The following is a 14,254-nucleotide window of genomic DNA, read 5'->3' as shown; positions in this document are numbered from 1 at the left end:
TTCACTGCCATGTAATAGCAACTTCTATCAACCTGACAAACTCACTACACCTAACACATTGTTGTCATGCCATTTATAAAGAATGTCATGTAAGATATCAAATGAAAGCCAGTGACACACCGGTCATTAATATCGTTCTGAAATGTAGGTATTTAGCACTGTAGAAGGAATTATGGATTCATAGTGATATTATGCTTTAAAGTCTGTAACTAAACAAAGGGAGAAACAGGTTTTCTTCCAGACAAGAGGGATGACAGTTATCTCCTTGTCTCTAATGTAAATTTAGCATGGTGATGCCAAAGACAATGGACAGTTCATTTGTATTGGAGTGAAACAGGAGTAGAAAATTAACATGAGGATGTGAAATCAGGATGGGAAGACACTGGAGTCTGAACCCCAAGGGGTCATGTTCACTGTGGTGACAAAGACAATAAGCCTGGGGAATATAAGGAGAAGCAAAAAGACATTTTGGTTATCCATTACGGAGGGAACAAAGAGGTACTGCTCTTTGCATTCCATAAACAGTGGATCCCAGGCTGAGAGAGTTGTTGATGCTAAGAAGTGGTTGAAGGTGAGAGAACTTCATTGGCGAGGATTGTAACCTGTTAAGATTTAGTCACTAGAAAGCGTGATTATATTTTTGTTTTGTTTGTAGCCATTTTTCTGTTTCTATTATCTCTGCTTAATATCAAACTTATTTTTGTTTTATTATAAATTCATCTCTGGGCCAGTATATTAAAGCGAGGTGAGCATCACCGGCTGAGCCAACAGGCTGCATATTCTGTCTCTTTGGAGACAGATTTGGTATTTCTGTGGGCATCCAATGACAGGAGCTGGATGCTGCAGAGACACTCTTCTGGAGAGTTTCTCTTTGGAAACTGAAGTACACACCCAGGATTAACCTGTAAGGTAAAGTTAGGACTGTCGGTCCTAAGAAGTTTGTGGCTAAGAGACTTGGTAAAGAGCTGTCATAACACCAGCAAAATTCTCTTTTGCTACGGCAGTGGGGTTACAGGGTGACTTGAAGTTTTCTCGGGGAATCCAGAACTGCACAATGACAAAACTGTACTGCTGTAGAGAGAGCGCTGTAGATTTTCTGGCAGATTCTAAGCATGTTCTGTGAACTGCAGCGATTAAAAGTTGTTTTTTTCTGATTTTGTGCTGTGCTGTCTTAATCATACTTTTTAGTTACTGCATTTGATGCATTGTTGTCATTTTAAATTATCTACAGAACCACCCACAATGAAAATGTTAGTTAATAAGACCAAAGAGTTTTTTGTAGGGGCTTCTGTAACTGTTTGTTGGAACAGATGAGGATTGCCTTAGAAAAACAGGAGGAAGAAATACAGACTTGGAATTAGATAAAGCAATTATTTTAATATTTAACTTACAGGGGCACTAAGAAGTCCCAGTCAGGAACAAGACACCATTTTGCTAGGTGCTATACAAATGTGTTAGACAGTCCCTGCCCTAAAGAGCTTACAGCATAAAGTACATACATGAGATGGGAAGAGGATACAATCAAATATACCCATTTACATTTCCAAATTTTTTCAAATAAAGTATAATTACTTCCATTTTCCAAGAAAGCCTGTTCCTTGGGGGAACAAAATTACCCTTGTATGAATTACCATTATCTTTTTGAAATATAAGGTCTCCTCCAACCACAGTGACTGCCCTAACCAGGTGGCTATTCTAAGTGGGACATTCTGTCTCTCCTGGAGCGAGAGAGAGAGAGAGAATACCTGGGTTCCAGTTTCTGCGCTATTGAAAATTTAACTACAATATTTAATGGTATGCCTGGTTCAGACATTTTTACCAGTGTTGTCTCCTATATAGAGCTAGGTGAATTTTTTTGGGGGGGGGGACGGGGGGGGGACACAAAGCATTTTTCACTGAAGAATGCTGATTCGGGTTGACTGAAAATATTGTGTGTATTCGTGTTGATTTTGAAAAACTGTTTTAGTTGAAAAGAAAATTGGAAATGTCAAAACAGTTCATTTTGATAGAAAACATTTTGATTTTTTGGGCTACATTCACAAGGGTATTTAGGCACCATTCACAGAACCACATCCGTGATGCCGGTCTAGTATAGCATTGCTAACACTGGTGGAGCTGATCAGTGGTGAATTACAGGTCCTATATATATTTTTTTTTAAGTGTAAATAAGGCCTGGGAAGTAGCGGGATCAAAGTTTACCTAACCATCCAGGCCAACAGTCCATTGACATACTTGCTTCATGGCAAAAAAACACTCTTATTTGTGCCGTCTTAACTTAATTTCACTGCAGTGCACATGAACAGTTATCTGAAAATTCTATTCCTCATTGCAAAAAAGGACAATTTTGAATATGTCAGCCATTTCCTGTCATGACTACAGAACAGAATTTTCTCTTAACCTTACAGGGCAATATTTAATGTGGTAGAAAATACTAAAAACTGTAGCATGAAGTTCAGTTTACTGCTGTGCTACATACAAGACTCATGTATAGCCTTGTATTGAAGGGGGGGATTTTAATTAAATATCCATTTGTTTTTAGGACTTTGCTGTTGAACAAAAGAATGTGGCGGTGGATCTACTGGGTGTCTCTGCAAGATGAGGATACAATTTTTGTTCCTGCAGAGTTTTCATATCATACTATAAAGTTATTAAAATATTTAAAAGTTCTTGTATTCCCTCAACAGATGTGCAGAACTCTCATTAATGTAAACAGGAGTATGTGAATATATCCAGACCAGAATGCATTCTTGGATCTTTGTGGTTCTGAACGCCGTGTAAAGGAAGTTTTACTCGTCAGGGTGAATTCCACTGAATGACACAGAATGCCTGATTTTCAGAACTGCTGAGCTCCCAGCACTTCATTTTAAGTCAACAGCAGCCACAGATGCTCAGCACTTCTGAAAAATCAAAAGCAGAATTCCTTGAAAGACCCTCTATTCCTGCAAGAATGATATAAGATGTCAGGACTGCCATCTGATAAATCAGAAGGAGTAGGCCAATACCTCTGGATTTTAATTTTGGAAGAGGTGATAAAAGGAGAATGGGGAACGCCGTAACAGGAACTGGAGAATACATAAATAGGGTATGGATTTGCATGTTACAGCAAAATAACTAGATAATTTTACCCATATAACCTGGGTTCAAGTTCCTTCTCCAGAATGGGGATTCAAACCTGGGTTCCCCACATGCCAGATAATTGCCCTAATCACTGAGTTATGGGCATAAAAGGAAGTTTTCATAGCACCGCCACCAGCATTTGTTTTGTTAATGAGGCCTTAAATCCCCCTTTGTGTCTAGATTTCCATGGCTTTTATTGAAAAGTAAAAAATGTCTGAAATCAAAACAAGAATGTTTTGTTCGACCCAAAATGAAATTGTCAGAGTTTTTCATTTGCTTAAGATTCTGAAAATTTTCAGTTGACCTGAAATAATTTGTATTCCACATTTTTCAGAACTGCCAGTGAACCAGTTAATTTACACAACTCTTCTGCTCTATACCTGAACTTAGCCTACATTGTAATTTCTATCACTGGTACTACCATAATTTATCAGGGGGTGTTGGTGATAAATTATGCTTCTCATTCTTGCCAGTGTAGAGTCCTCCTTAAAGTTCAGAAGGACACAATTTTTTTTATGACAGATTGGTAGGCATGCTGTATTAAGAAAAGGTCCTTTTATTTTATATTGATTTTTCTGCTTTCAGGCAGGGATTTGGTTTTATTGCTAAAACTACTTTTGTTGGGGTTTAGCATGGGCAGGAGCTAAAAGTTTGCTGGAGGCAGACTGTTGCTTTGAAGCACATCTAGCATTCCACTCCTCTACCTGCAGAGAGATAGGAGAGTACCTTTTGTTTTTCAAGACATAGATCATGCATTCCTTGTGGTATAAAGCAATTTCTTTTAATATTCTGCAGTGCAATTCATTAATTCCCAAAGCTGCATGTTGTAGTATGCTCTCTGAACAAAGCTAAGTACTTTCCCTTCCAGGGCTGTTTTGTCTTCTAAATGTATCCTTCCTGGATGTGTCTCGCATTATTGTGTATGCACTGGTTCTATTTAATGAACATATTAATCCCTAGTTCTTTTGCTTAGTTTGTAATTGTAGCATTTATCCCCATTTTAAAAATTCTGGATATGGATTATTATTGTGCAACTTCTGTCCAGTCTGGAATGGACGGAAAAATGGAATAAAGTTATGAGTTAAATAAATAAAATACATACTTTATTTTTGCTTCTACTGTACTTCAGCACTGTCTTAGTGTATTCTTGCTACTTTTTCTTCTAGCATTACTTACAAAAAATCTGTTACAACACCTGAGGTCTGCAGAACTGGAATTGCTGACTTCCCAAGGTAGAGAGAGGACAAAAATATGAAAGGCAGAGCCTTTTCCATCAAAGACCACCTACTCCAAAATTCTCTTCCCTTCTCTATATATGCCAGAGTCCACCTGGAGCACCCATTAGAGTGCTCAAGACTTGCATAGTATCTTCCACAATTTCCTGGAAGGTTAAGGCAAAAATTCAGGGCTTTTTGTTTAACTTTCTAGTGGCTTTGGAATTTGTGGAACTTATTATCCATTTTGAAAATACTTACATTATTTTTTGTATGTTGGCCATAAGCCTTAAGGTGTTGGATTCATAAAAAGTTTAAACATTTGGGTTGATGAACTGCATGGGTATCCGATGAAATGAGCTGTAGCTCACGAAAGCTTATGCTCAAATAAATTGGTTAGTCTCTAAGGTGCCACAAGTACTCCTTTTCTTTTTGCGAATACAAACTAACACGGCTGTTACTCTGAAACCTGCATGGGTATGAATTATTTCCTTGTGAAAGGACAGTTCCTGGTGAAGGCAGGGTAATAAATGGGCAACAATGAAAGAGCACAATTGTGGTCACATAGCTGGTGACATCAAACTTAACACGTTGTAAAGTGAACAGAGAAAACCCTCAGCTGTTCAGTGACATCCGATGAAAGTTTTTGTTTCTTCTGAAGGGACATCAGCGTACCTCACATCCTGGTATAGCTCAGTTTAGTTCACAGTGAAGGTGCAACTCCTTTTTAGCACCTCTCATCAGGCAAAATAAATAAATACATGGTCATAGTGGTGGCATTTTGCAATAAACCAAAGGACAAAAATGTCTGAGAGACAAGGTGGTCCAGAGCAGCAGAGCCAGCCAGGGATTCCTCCACAGATGGCTAGTTAATCTGTCCCTTTGAGGGCCACAGCCATTGAAAGGAACCATAACAGATTGAAGAATCAGCCAAAATGGTTACATGGGAATAGCAGGCCCCTATATACCGTGCCACGAAGGGGCATCTTCAAGGGACAACCGAGCCAACCTGATGGATACCACTGAGGGAAAATCTTTCCAGCAGCAGTGCACATGGCACGCACACACCTACACTGTAATGGACATGAGCAAACACTGAAAGAAGAGTTAAGGGGTTCTGCCCACACTGCAAAAAAACCAAATACTGTGCCAATGGAATACAACCTCTGGCAAAAGCAAAACTTAAATGTCATGGTTACTAACCTAGCATTATACATGTACAGTGTGGTCAAATCATATTTTAAGACAACCATGCCAGTAACTGATAAACTCAGTGTTAAGTTATAGTGGGGACCAAGGCCTTAATTTCACACTAGCCCAACCATCCTTCCACTTTTTTTTAGTGGTAATGGCCAAGAAACAGTTACTGGTTACGGAATGATCCAAAAGCTGTTCATCTCCTACCATGTCCTAATCGCAAGTTATAAACTCGAAAAAGCAAAATCTTCAATTTAAACTACTGCTACAACAGATAAAAATCTAGAAACATGCTACATTAAATTGCTAAGGGAGGTAAGGTATCCAGCAAAGGTCTTCAGAATAAAAAAATATAATAGGGTCTCTCAATTAGAGAAGTGGCACTCTGAGCCTATGTGCTGGCATGCCTACAGTTTTTTTAAATGTCTGGCAGGATGTTTTACAAACTAAACTCAGCAAGCTTACAATTCTACCAGAAGGTGCTTCAGATGGTTTTGCTAATAATTTTGATCAGCTAAAATGGGGCGGGGTGGTGGTGGGGGGGAACATTTCATTTATTTGGCTTTTCAAAAAAACTGTCAAATCTAAGCAGGACCATTAACTGCCCCCTCCTGAATACCCCCTCCACCCAAGATAAAAACACCTTTTTTTTTTCCTGGCCTCAAAAGTAGTTTGTAAAATCAGCCTTTGTTTCCAAAACTAAGTTTGGTCATTCTTTGTGCATTTCCCTCACTAGAAGGAAGAACATGATTCTTCAGAAAATTCATTGAAAGCTGGCATTGCTTCTACTGCAAACATGTAAGTGCTAACCACCATATATTGGCTTTTGTTTTAATAGCCTTTTAACCAACTTTGTTAATGGACTGAATGCAATTTAGATATGGAACTTGGCTAAAACGTAGCTTCAATTGGCTATTAAAATTTAAGAGCCAACTAAGATAGCTAATTACAAAAAAAAGCTCCAGTGATAATGCTAAGCAGAATTAGTAATAGCAAATGACAGTCTGTCTAGTCTTATTCCCAAAGGGAAAGAAACTCTTAACTGAGAAGTCAACCAGACAATGTGCAGAAAACCTAATTGCATTACTGGTATTATGGCATCCCAAATCTGGCAGCTCACTAGGACAAAACAGTGAATAAAGTCTGTCAAACTCTACTCACGAAAGCAACTAACTCTTTTTTTACATACCAGCAGATTCCAGGAACGATTTCATTCTGGGATGTCGGACCTTACTGGGAAATATTCCTGTAAAACAGCCAGGAAAAGGTAAGACCATCAAGCTAGCACAATCTAAAAAAATCCTGCACCCAAATTAGATTCTCCCTCCAGATATTTTACATTACAAAAAAAAAAAAAAACCCCAACGATCTGTCTGCTAAATGTTCAGCACTAAAAGAAGAGTTCTCCGCTTCATTATCGATATCCTCATTACACCATCAGCTGAAGAGCACACTAGTTCTCCCGTGAAGATTTATCATGTATGGTGGCCACTTTGAAACGTAGGTAGTGGAGTCTTTAACATTCCCTACTCAAGTGTCTCCCTGCTGTGCCTGTAAATGTCAGTCCAGTTTTTTCACGGCTGTGCGCACAGATTAGAAACAGCAGGAGAGCTTGGGAGTATGACTACAATGCCAGTAAGGACACTTGTCTTCATGGCATTGCTCAAGTGATTCTTGGAATGTAGGACCCTGCTGTTTTCTAATATTTACACACAACTGGAGTCATCAAGAGCAGTTAAATGCAGTCTAAAGGCAGCTTGCTTCCTTTGTGTTACCGGTTTTACACTCAAATGGGATGTCAACAAAAACTACCACCCCACTCGTTCAACTAAGTGGTATATTTTCCCCACCTTTTTGCCATCCAAGTGTAACTATCACACTATTTCATCACAATCTTCCACTTAGCTTTCCACTGCTATTGCCCACACTTTAAGCATCATGTAAATTCACATGGAGCACCTAGGGAGATTCTTGACCTCTAGTCGTGCTTTTGCAATCTAGCTTTTTTGTGACCAAACAAGAGCAGAGAGGGCCTAAGAAGTCATTCACCTAGGGTCTAAAGCACCTTCACTTCCTAGAACACTTTGAAATAAACACCTCACCTCAGAGACCATTCTTTTTTGTTATCAAGAAATTAGCACAAACGAAAGTATCTTCATAAAATGTCTCTGTGAATGTAAGTTTGGTCTTGGTTATCATCAAATGGAAGCACAGTATTTGTCGACTGGGAAGGTATGGAAGAGAGATCTGGCATACCAGTAAAATTCACAGGTGTTTCATTCAATTTTTTAAAATGTTCAATAATCAATAAAGAACACACACATGAATAAAGCTAGCTTTGCACATTCAGATATTATAATTTATATTTGCTTGCCTGTAATATTTCTCTGGCAGGATTTTCGAGTGCTGTGCTTTTAAATTATTACTTTAGCTTTCACTTTAACTTTTGATAGTAAACTTTAATTGGAAAAAAGACTGAAATGTAAAGGCTGCCACAGCCTCTTACCTTCACTTCTGGAAAGGTGCTCACTAGACAGACATTGAGGGGTAAAATCTGAGGTAGCCAAAATATTAACACATGGTGATACTATACTTGGAAATATCTAGCCATGTTCCCATAATTCTATGAACAGTAGAGTCCTAGGAAAGCCTCATGTTTATTTCTTCCCTCACGCATTGATAATGCCAGAAGTGAAAAGGCAGTAGGTGTTCTTCCACTGGTCTATTTAAAAATCTTACAATTTTAAACATTAATTTCCTTGTTTTAGAAGAAAAACTGGTGCATCACCTAATCAAGGAACACTTTGACCTGTGTGTGTTAACATACCCATTTATTTCAGTGTGTGGGATACCTGGATAACTACTTTATACAAGTATTTAAATCAGCAAGAAAAAATTGGCGATGTACAGTACAGTATTTCATTTGTTCATTACTACTACTTAAGCAGTTTATCACACCACCATTTCCTTCTTGAGAACTATGTCCATGCCAAATTAAGAGGTCTTTTTTGAATTACCTAAATGCAAAAAAGTGTTAGTTTTCAGTATGAAGCATACCCATTTATTCCATTTTTCCAAAAAATGCCTGTTGGGGCTAAGAATTACCATGAGGAAGTTCAGCATAGAAGTAGTGCTTTTTTAAAAAATTGGAATTTCAAATGAGAATGTCATCTCACCTATAAGCAAAGGTAAAGCATCATTCTAATGTGACAAGCATGAGAGCCAAGTTTTTAATTGGAAAAAGGTGTCCAAGTAGAGGACAAATTGAATTTTGTACCCTTTCTTGCTTCCCTAGGATATAAAAAGAAAACCTGAGGTGTGTTTGATTCCTGGGGGCAGAAATTCTGGTCTTGCCTACTCACCCTCCTGGAAGATAATGAATAACTGGAGAACTGATACAAAGACAAATACCATTCAAATGAAACTTGATTAAGTAAATATCTTATGAAATTTAGACATGTCAAAAAATGGTTTTCAGCAATGCACACTAACTGAACACAGCTTAGTTGCAAGATGAAACAGCTAACATGATTGCTCAAAACTATGTTCACGCTGTTAAATTTTGTTGTGTACGCCACGCTTGAGAACGAAAGTGATTTTTATTTACTGTTTAAATCTGTTTTGGTTAATGTTTATTTAATTCAAACACTTGAGAAATACCTGAAAAAAAGAGATGTCTATGCAATGATCAAAAATCCCTTTCCCTCCCCTTCAGTTAATGCTAAGTCTATATTTCATGCCTCCAAAAAGTCTTCATGCAAAAACAAGGAAGACCGGATGTGACATTGCTTTTTTTAAGGTAACAACAAGCAGAAAAAAGATCATTTGTCTACAGTTTCAGGTTTTCTTGCTACATCCTAAAGGAGCAAAAGAGGCACAATTTTCTCTTCAGGTTTCTTCAAAAAGCATAAAAAATATGCAAATATTAAAAACAACCTCACTTCAAAACCTGAAATTTCTGCATTTATGAATAGTATTTTTGTACATGAGTACACAAATACACTTTAATAAAACATTTATTCCGCCAAACAAGGTACAAACTGCAGCACAGCCATTTTTCAAATCCTGTAAAAATAAACATTAAAAAGAGAAGCAAAGATTCCAGCGCTACAGTAGCCAAACAAAGCGAAGCAAAGAACAAGGGCACATTATTCTAGTTCTTCTACTTCTGGACTCTCTGTCTGGTTCTTGTGCCTTTCGGCGAACTCTTCTTCCGTGTTTTCATGGCTTCTGAATCTGTAGTTTGTTAAAATAGAATAAAATTAAAGTAAATTATCTTTACACAGTAAAGATAGCAGGAAAGTTTTATGAGAAGATAGTTTATATTATTAGCATTTTAAAAGCATAATACCTCAAATTAGTTCGTATCTACTCTACAACTAAAGAGGAGCTCCCAATCCGAGGCTGTGGGAATCCTTGATAAGCTCTTTAAAAATACACAATATACAATTAAATATAACTCCCACACTTACTCCCTGACTCCATCAGTTACTTCACAATCCTTCGGTAACAGCAAAGGTAAACATTGCCATCTGAACAGGATTTAAATTTCCTGACAAAATTCTTTAGTTTCATTTTTTCCTTCATAAAAAGCTCAGTCTTATATGACAAAACGGGCCAAGATGTTTTCTCAGGCAGAGACTCCAGCTCCTGTTTGAAGTAAAGCAGGAAGCAAACTGGATAACCTGCCTGCCAGGTGTAAAAGGAGCAGAAATTGATGCAGAATCACTTCTGACACCTTTCTTCCTCCTGGACTAAGGTCATGCCCACACACTTGTGTGTGCCAGTGGTAGTCACATGACAGGAAAATAAAATAGAATAAACATAGGTTACCTTTTTCAAAAACAGAGACCAACCAAAATCTATATTGTTTCAGCTCTTCAGTCTCTACTAATGCCTTATCGAACATGGTCTTGACTTCTTCCCTAGAACTCCTACAAGAAATGAACTGTATACCTCTGGATCTTTTTAAAAAAGCAGAATTATCCACTTTGTCTCAGTTCCTCTGACTGCTTACTGTTGTGTGTGTGACTAACCTAAGTCGAGCTGGGCTTGTGTTCTTCATTGGAAGTCATTTTAAGAGAATGGCTGATTGCTCACCAGAAGAAGCCAGTGTTACCAAGTAAGGTGGCTTTGTCAGCCCGTGAATTAACCAAATGGACTGCCATACTGGATCAGAATAGTGACCATCTATTTCAGTAGCCCGTCTGCTAACTGACGGTATATATTTCTTCCAAACTTTAAAAAATATATCTCATGTAATTGTCGATGTTCTCATTAAAACATGTGTCTAATTTTTTTTGAAGCCTACAAAGCTCTTAAATTTAATGATAATCTTGTGGCAATGAGTTACACAGGATGAGTGTTCTATTAAAAAAACACTTATCGGTTTATTACCTTTCGGTTTCACTGAGGTTCTTCTTACTCTTGTATTGTGATGAAGGGTAAACAGCAGTGTCTGAGTAACCCACCCCTTCTGGAGGGAAAAATAAACTAATCTTCACCCTTTCAGTGACAGATACTAAAATCCCATCCCAGATTTAGCTGAGCCGTTTCCTTAACGTGCAACACTCCATTATTCAATGAGCCCCTTACACAGAAAGAAGGCAGAGAAATGGGATATTTTCTTCTGCTCAAAGGAAGGGCTGGATGGATGGAATGCTGTAAAGAGAATCCATTCATCCATACCTGAATATTAGAGAGGGCCTCCCAGCATGAAGCTGTTAAGTGGAAAAATAAACTTTTTGGTCGTGGGGAAAAGATACAGGAGTTCTCAAGCTCCCCATTCATGAGTTCATTTCTCAAGGATTTTTAAATCAAGCAAAACAAAGAGGTGGGAAGAAGTTTCTTTGTCATGAAGTCCTAAACACCTATCTTCTAAGAGCCTAAAAGGGGACAGAGGGGAGGGGAACACTATTGACATAAGCGTAAACCTCACTGTCATAACAGATTAAGAAATTTAACATCCAAGCATCTTGCTGTAATATTGTTGAACAAACTGCAACACTTTTCCTGAAAATACACCATAGGGAAACTCCCTGCATTGACAGTAACGACTCAGTGGTGTAATGAAAGCTGCTCCCAATCAGGGGCAAGGTGTCTAGAATGTAGATTGAACTGAACAGGCCTGAGACACGCAATCTTACAAGAGGAGCCATTTTATGTGCAAGAGAAGGCCAGATGTGCATATCACCACACATTCTGTTCTCTCTGACACAGAGGCAGCAGGCACTGAGGGCACCTGGAGTCAAGCAGCAAAGACTGAGGGAGAGCTAAAGCCAAAGCAGCACTGGACCTAAAAACAGCACCAGAACTAGACATATCATTAAGACTGACCAGCTGCAACCAAATTAATAGGGCAGAAGGAATAAAGATCTGTGATAGAGCCCTTTTTCCTTTAAAGAATGGGAGTACAAAAGTTATATGTTCCCCTGAAGCGTTCTCCCCAAAAATTTTCCTGCAAGGAGAGCCTGCACAATTAACATAGGAAGCATTGGAGTGCGATGTTTCTCCAAGATTGTTGAGGCACTGGAAACCTATACAATCAAAGTAGGATCAAGAGACCATATTTAGTCATCTTCTCTTGTGGTCATCTAATGCTTTTCACAAATCATTAAAGGAAAAGGAGGAATTGAATTAAAAAAAGAGTGGAAAAATGAATTCCATGATTCCAGGAAGGAAGAAGCAAAGAAAAACTAAAAGGACTGAGGAATAGAGTCTGTTTTTACACACTCTGCTTTTCATTGTTCTTTGCTTCTGTGTTTCCTGGTAGAAGACACCATAACACAGGTTGTCTGGAATTTTCACAAGGTGAGGATATCAAGGGAAAAGGAGCAGGACATAAACAATGTATGATTCCATGATCCTATGCTGTACATGCCATAGGACTGAGGTTGGGGTTTCGAGTGTTTTATTACAAAATGAAATAAAAATATTAAGTAGCTTAAATCAAGCTACTTTTACAATTGTAAAGGAAAACCTGTATTTCAATTATTTTGTTGAAGTCATCCCAACAACCAATTCGACATACTCACATATGTCAATAACCATATATAGTATGGTGTTTTTTTTTTAAATCAACCGTTCCATTAGGCAGGGAATTCAATCAGAAAAATTATTTTATTTAAATATAGTTCTTAATAAAATCTTGAGAAGATTTCATTTCACTGTAAGTGCTTCAGAGGGTCAGTACAGTATCCCGCCCCTCTTCCATCACTAGCAGTACATTTCACTTCCAGGTCCTTAAACCCAGGTTTGGACTGTAAGTACTGCAACACCCACTCAGCATTCTGCAATATATCTAACTATGGTTTAACAAAAGAGAGATCACTATTAATTTATTATTATGAAACAATTCAGCTGAACATAAATTTCTATTACACAAAATATTGACCAATGGAAGATTTTCCCCAGAAGTTTTGCACTTGGTTACAGGATCAGATCATATGCAAAATGCTACCCTTATTAATTTTGAATAGAAGGTAAATACAAAACGGTTTCCACATTTTATTAGGTCCAACAAGAGCTAGCTCTGTTCTCTGTTATAAATTAAACTGAATTAAGCCATTAGTGTCTCAGAGAGCTCTTAGAATAAGGGGACTGATAGAAAACCTATTTTCCCAAACATACAGAGTAAAACGACTCCTATATTTCATATACTGGAAATAACTATTGTCTAATTTTTTCCTATAACAGTGTATTAAAACCAGTTTTCAATAAATATATTTACCACTTTTAAAAATGTGTAGGGAAGACATTAACCAGGACAAACTACAAAGAAGTGTTGAGTTTTATACTGACTCAAGTGAGTTAAACAACCTTCCTCCACTTACAAGGGTCTTTAATGTAAGACACCTCTTACACCAGGGGCTTTTTTCTCTATTTGAACCACTCTTTAAACTCCTCAGATAAATTCAGGTCAGGTCATAAAAAGAAAGACAATTGCTTCCTATCACATTTAAATACAGTTGGTGCAGAATACGGCAGACAGTTTGTTAGAAACTATTTCTTGCAGTGAGCACAATATTTCTGTGCTCTGCAACTTGCACTGGCTTTCTATTAATTTCCAAATGTAATTAGAATGTGCTGGTTTTAACCTACAAAGCCAGATCATTTGAGGCACTACAGACTACAACCCCACAGATTTAACTGTGAGGATGCTGGAGATGGAGCATTCTGAGTTAAAATCCCTTGACTGTAAACTTTGCTTCCTGCTTCATTTTGCCAAAAACAAAATTGATCATCAGGCCATGCTGCAAGGCCCTTTTGTTCTCAAAACCTTTTTGAGGAGAGCGAAGGTAAGGACAAAATGGATGCTGGGGAGCTCAATCTTTTGGACAACAGTCATAGAAACTGCTATACTGATCAGGACAATGGAATGTCTACTACTCCTGTATCCTGTCTCTGACAGTGACCAATACCAAGTGTTTCAAAGGAAGCAGCAAGAAACCCAGTAAAACATAATTATGGAAAAAACTTGTCCTTTTAAGGAATTTCTTCCCACAGCCCATGAGTTAACAGTTGGAACATGCCCTGATATAGATTTATATTGCTATTTTTCAAAAAGAAAGCAAGTAGAGCCAAAGACAGACCCAAGAGAGAAGAGGATCACATGATCTGCCTTCCACAGTACCTTGTGGGTCACCAATAGTCTCCAAAATCCATGTCCATATTACTTAATGTTGGATAAGTAAGTCTTAGCTGAATGAAGAAAAACTCACCTAAAG

The 14,254-nt window shown here is 37.9% G+C and overlaps 1 protein-coding gene across 4 annotated transcripts in view; it reads right to left on the bottom strand.

The window, feature by feature from the left end:
- The window catches only part of VRK1 (VRK serine/threonine kinase 1), a 119,063-nt gene that overhangs the window by 58,085 nt on the left and 46,724 nt on the right, over positions 1-14,254 (bottom strand). For 3 of the 4 annotated variants that reach the window (XM_078853381.1, XM_073349604.2, XM_073349607.2), the window contains one exon: positions 1,358-9,764. In XM_078853381.1, the coding sequence (XP_078709507.1) occupies positions 9,677-9,764 (88 nt within the window). In that variant the 3' untranslated portion in view covers positions 1,358-9,676. Of the gene's footprint in view, positions 1-1,357; positions 9,765-14,254 lie in introns of those variants that run through there. The other variant, XR_012159554.2, reaches the window with a different exon arrangement.

Source organism: Lepidochelys kempii, chromosome 6, assembly GCF_965140285.1.
Source record: "Lepidochelys kempii isolate rLepKem1 chromosome 6, rLepKem1.hap1, whole genome shotgun sequence".
NCBI classification, from domain to species: Eukaryota; Metazoa; Chordata; order Testudines; family Cheloniidae; genus Lepidochelys; species Lepidochelys kempii.
The sequence above is the reverse complement of the archived record's forward strand: the minus strand, read 5'-3'. Positions and strand labels throughout refer to the sequence as shown.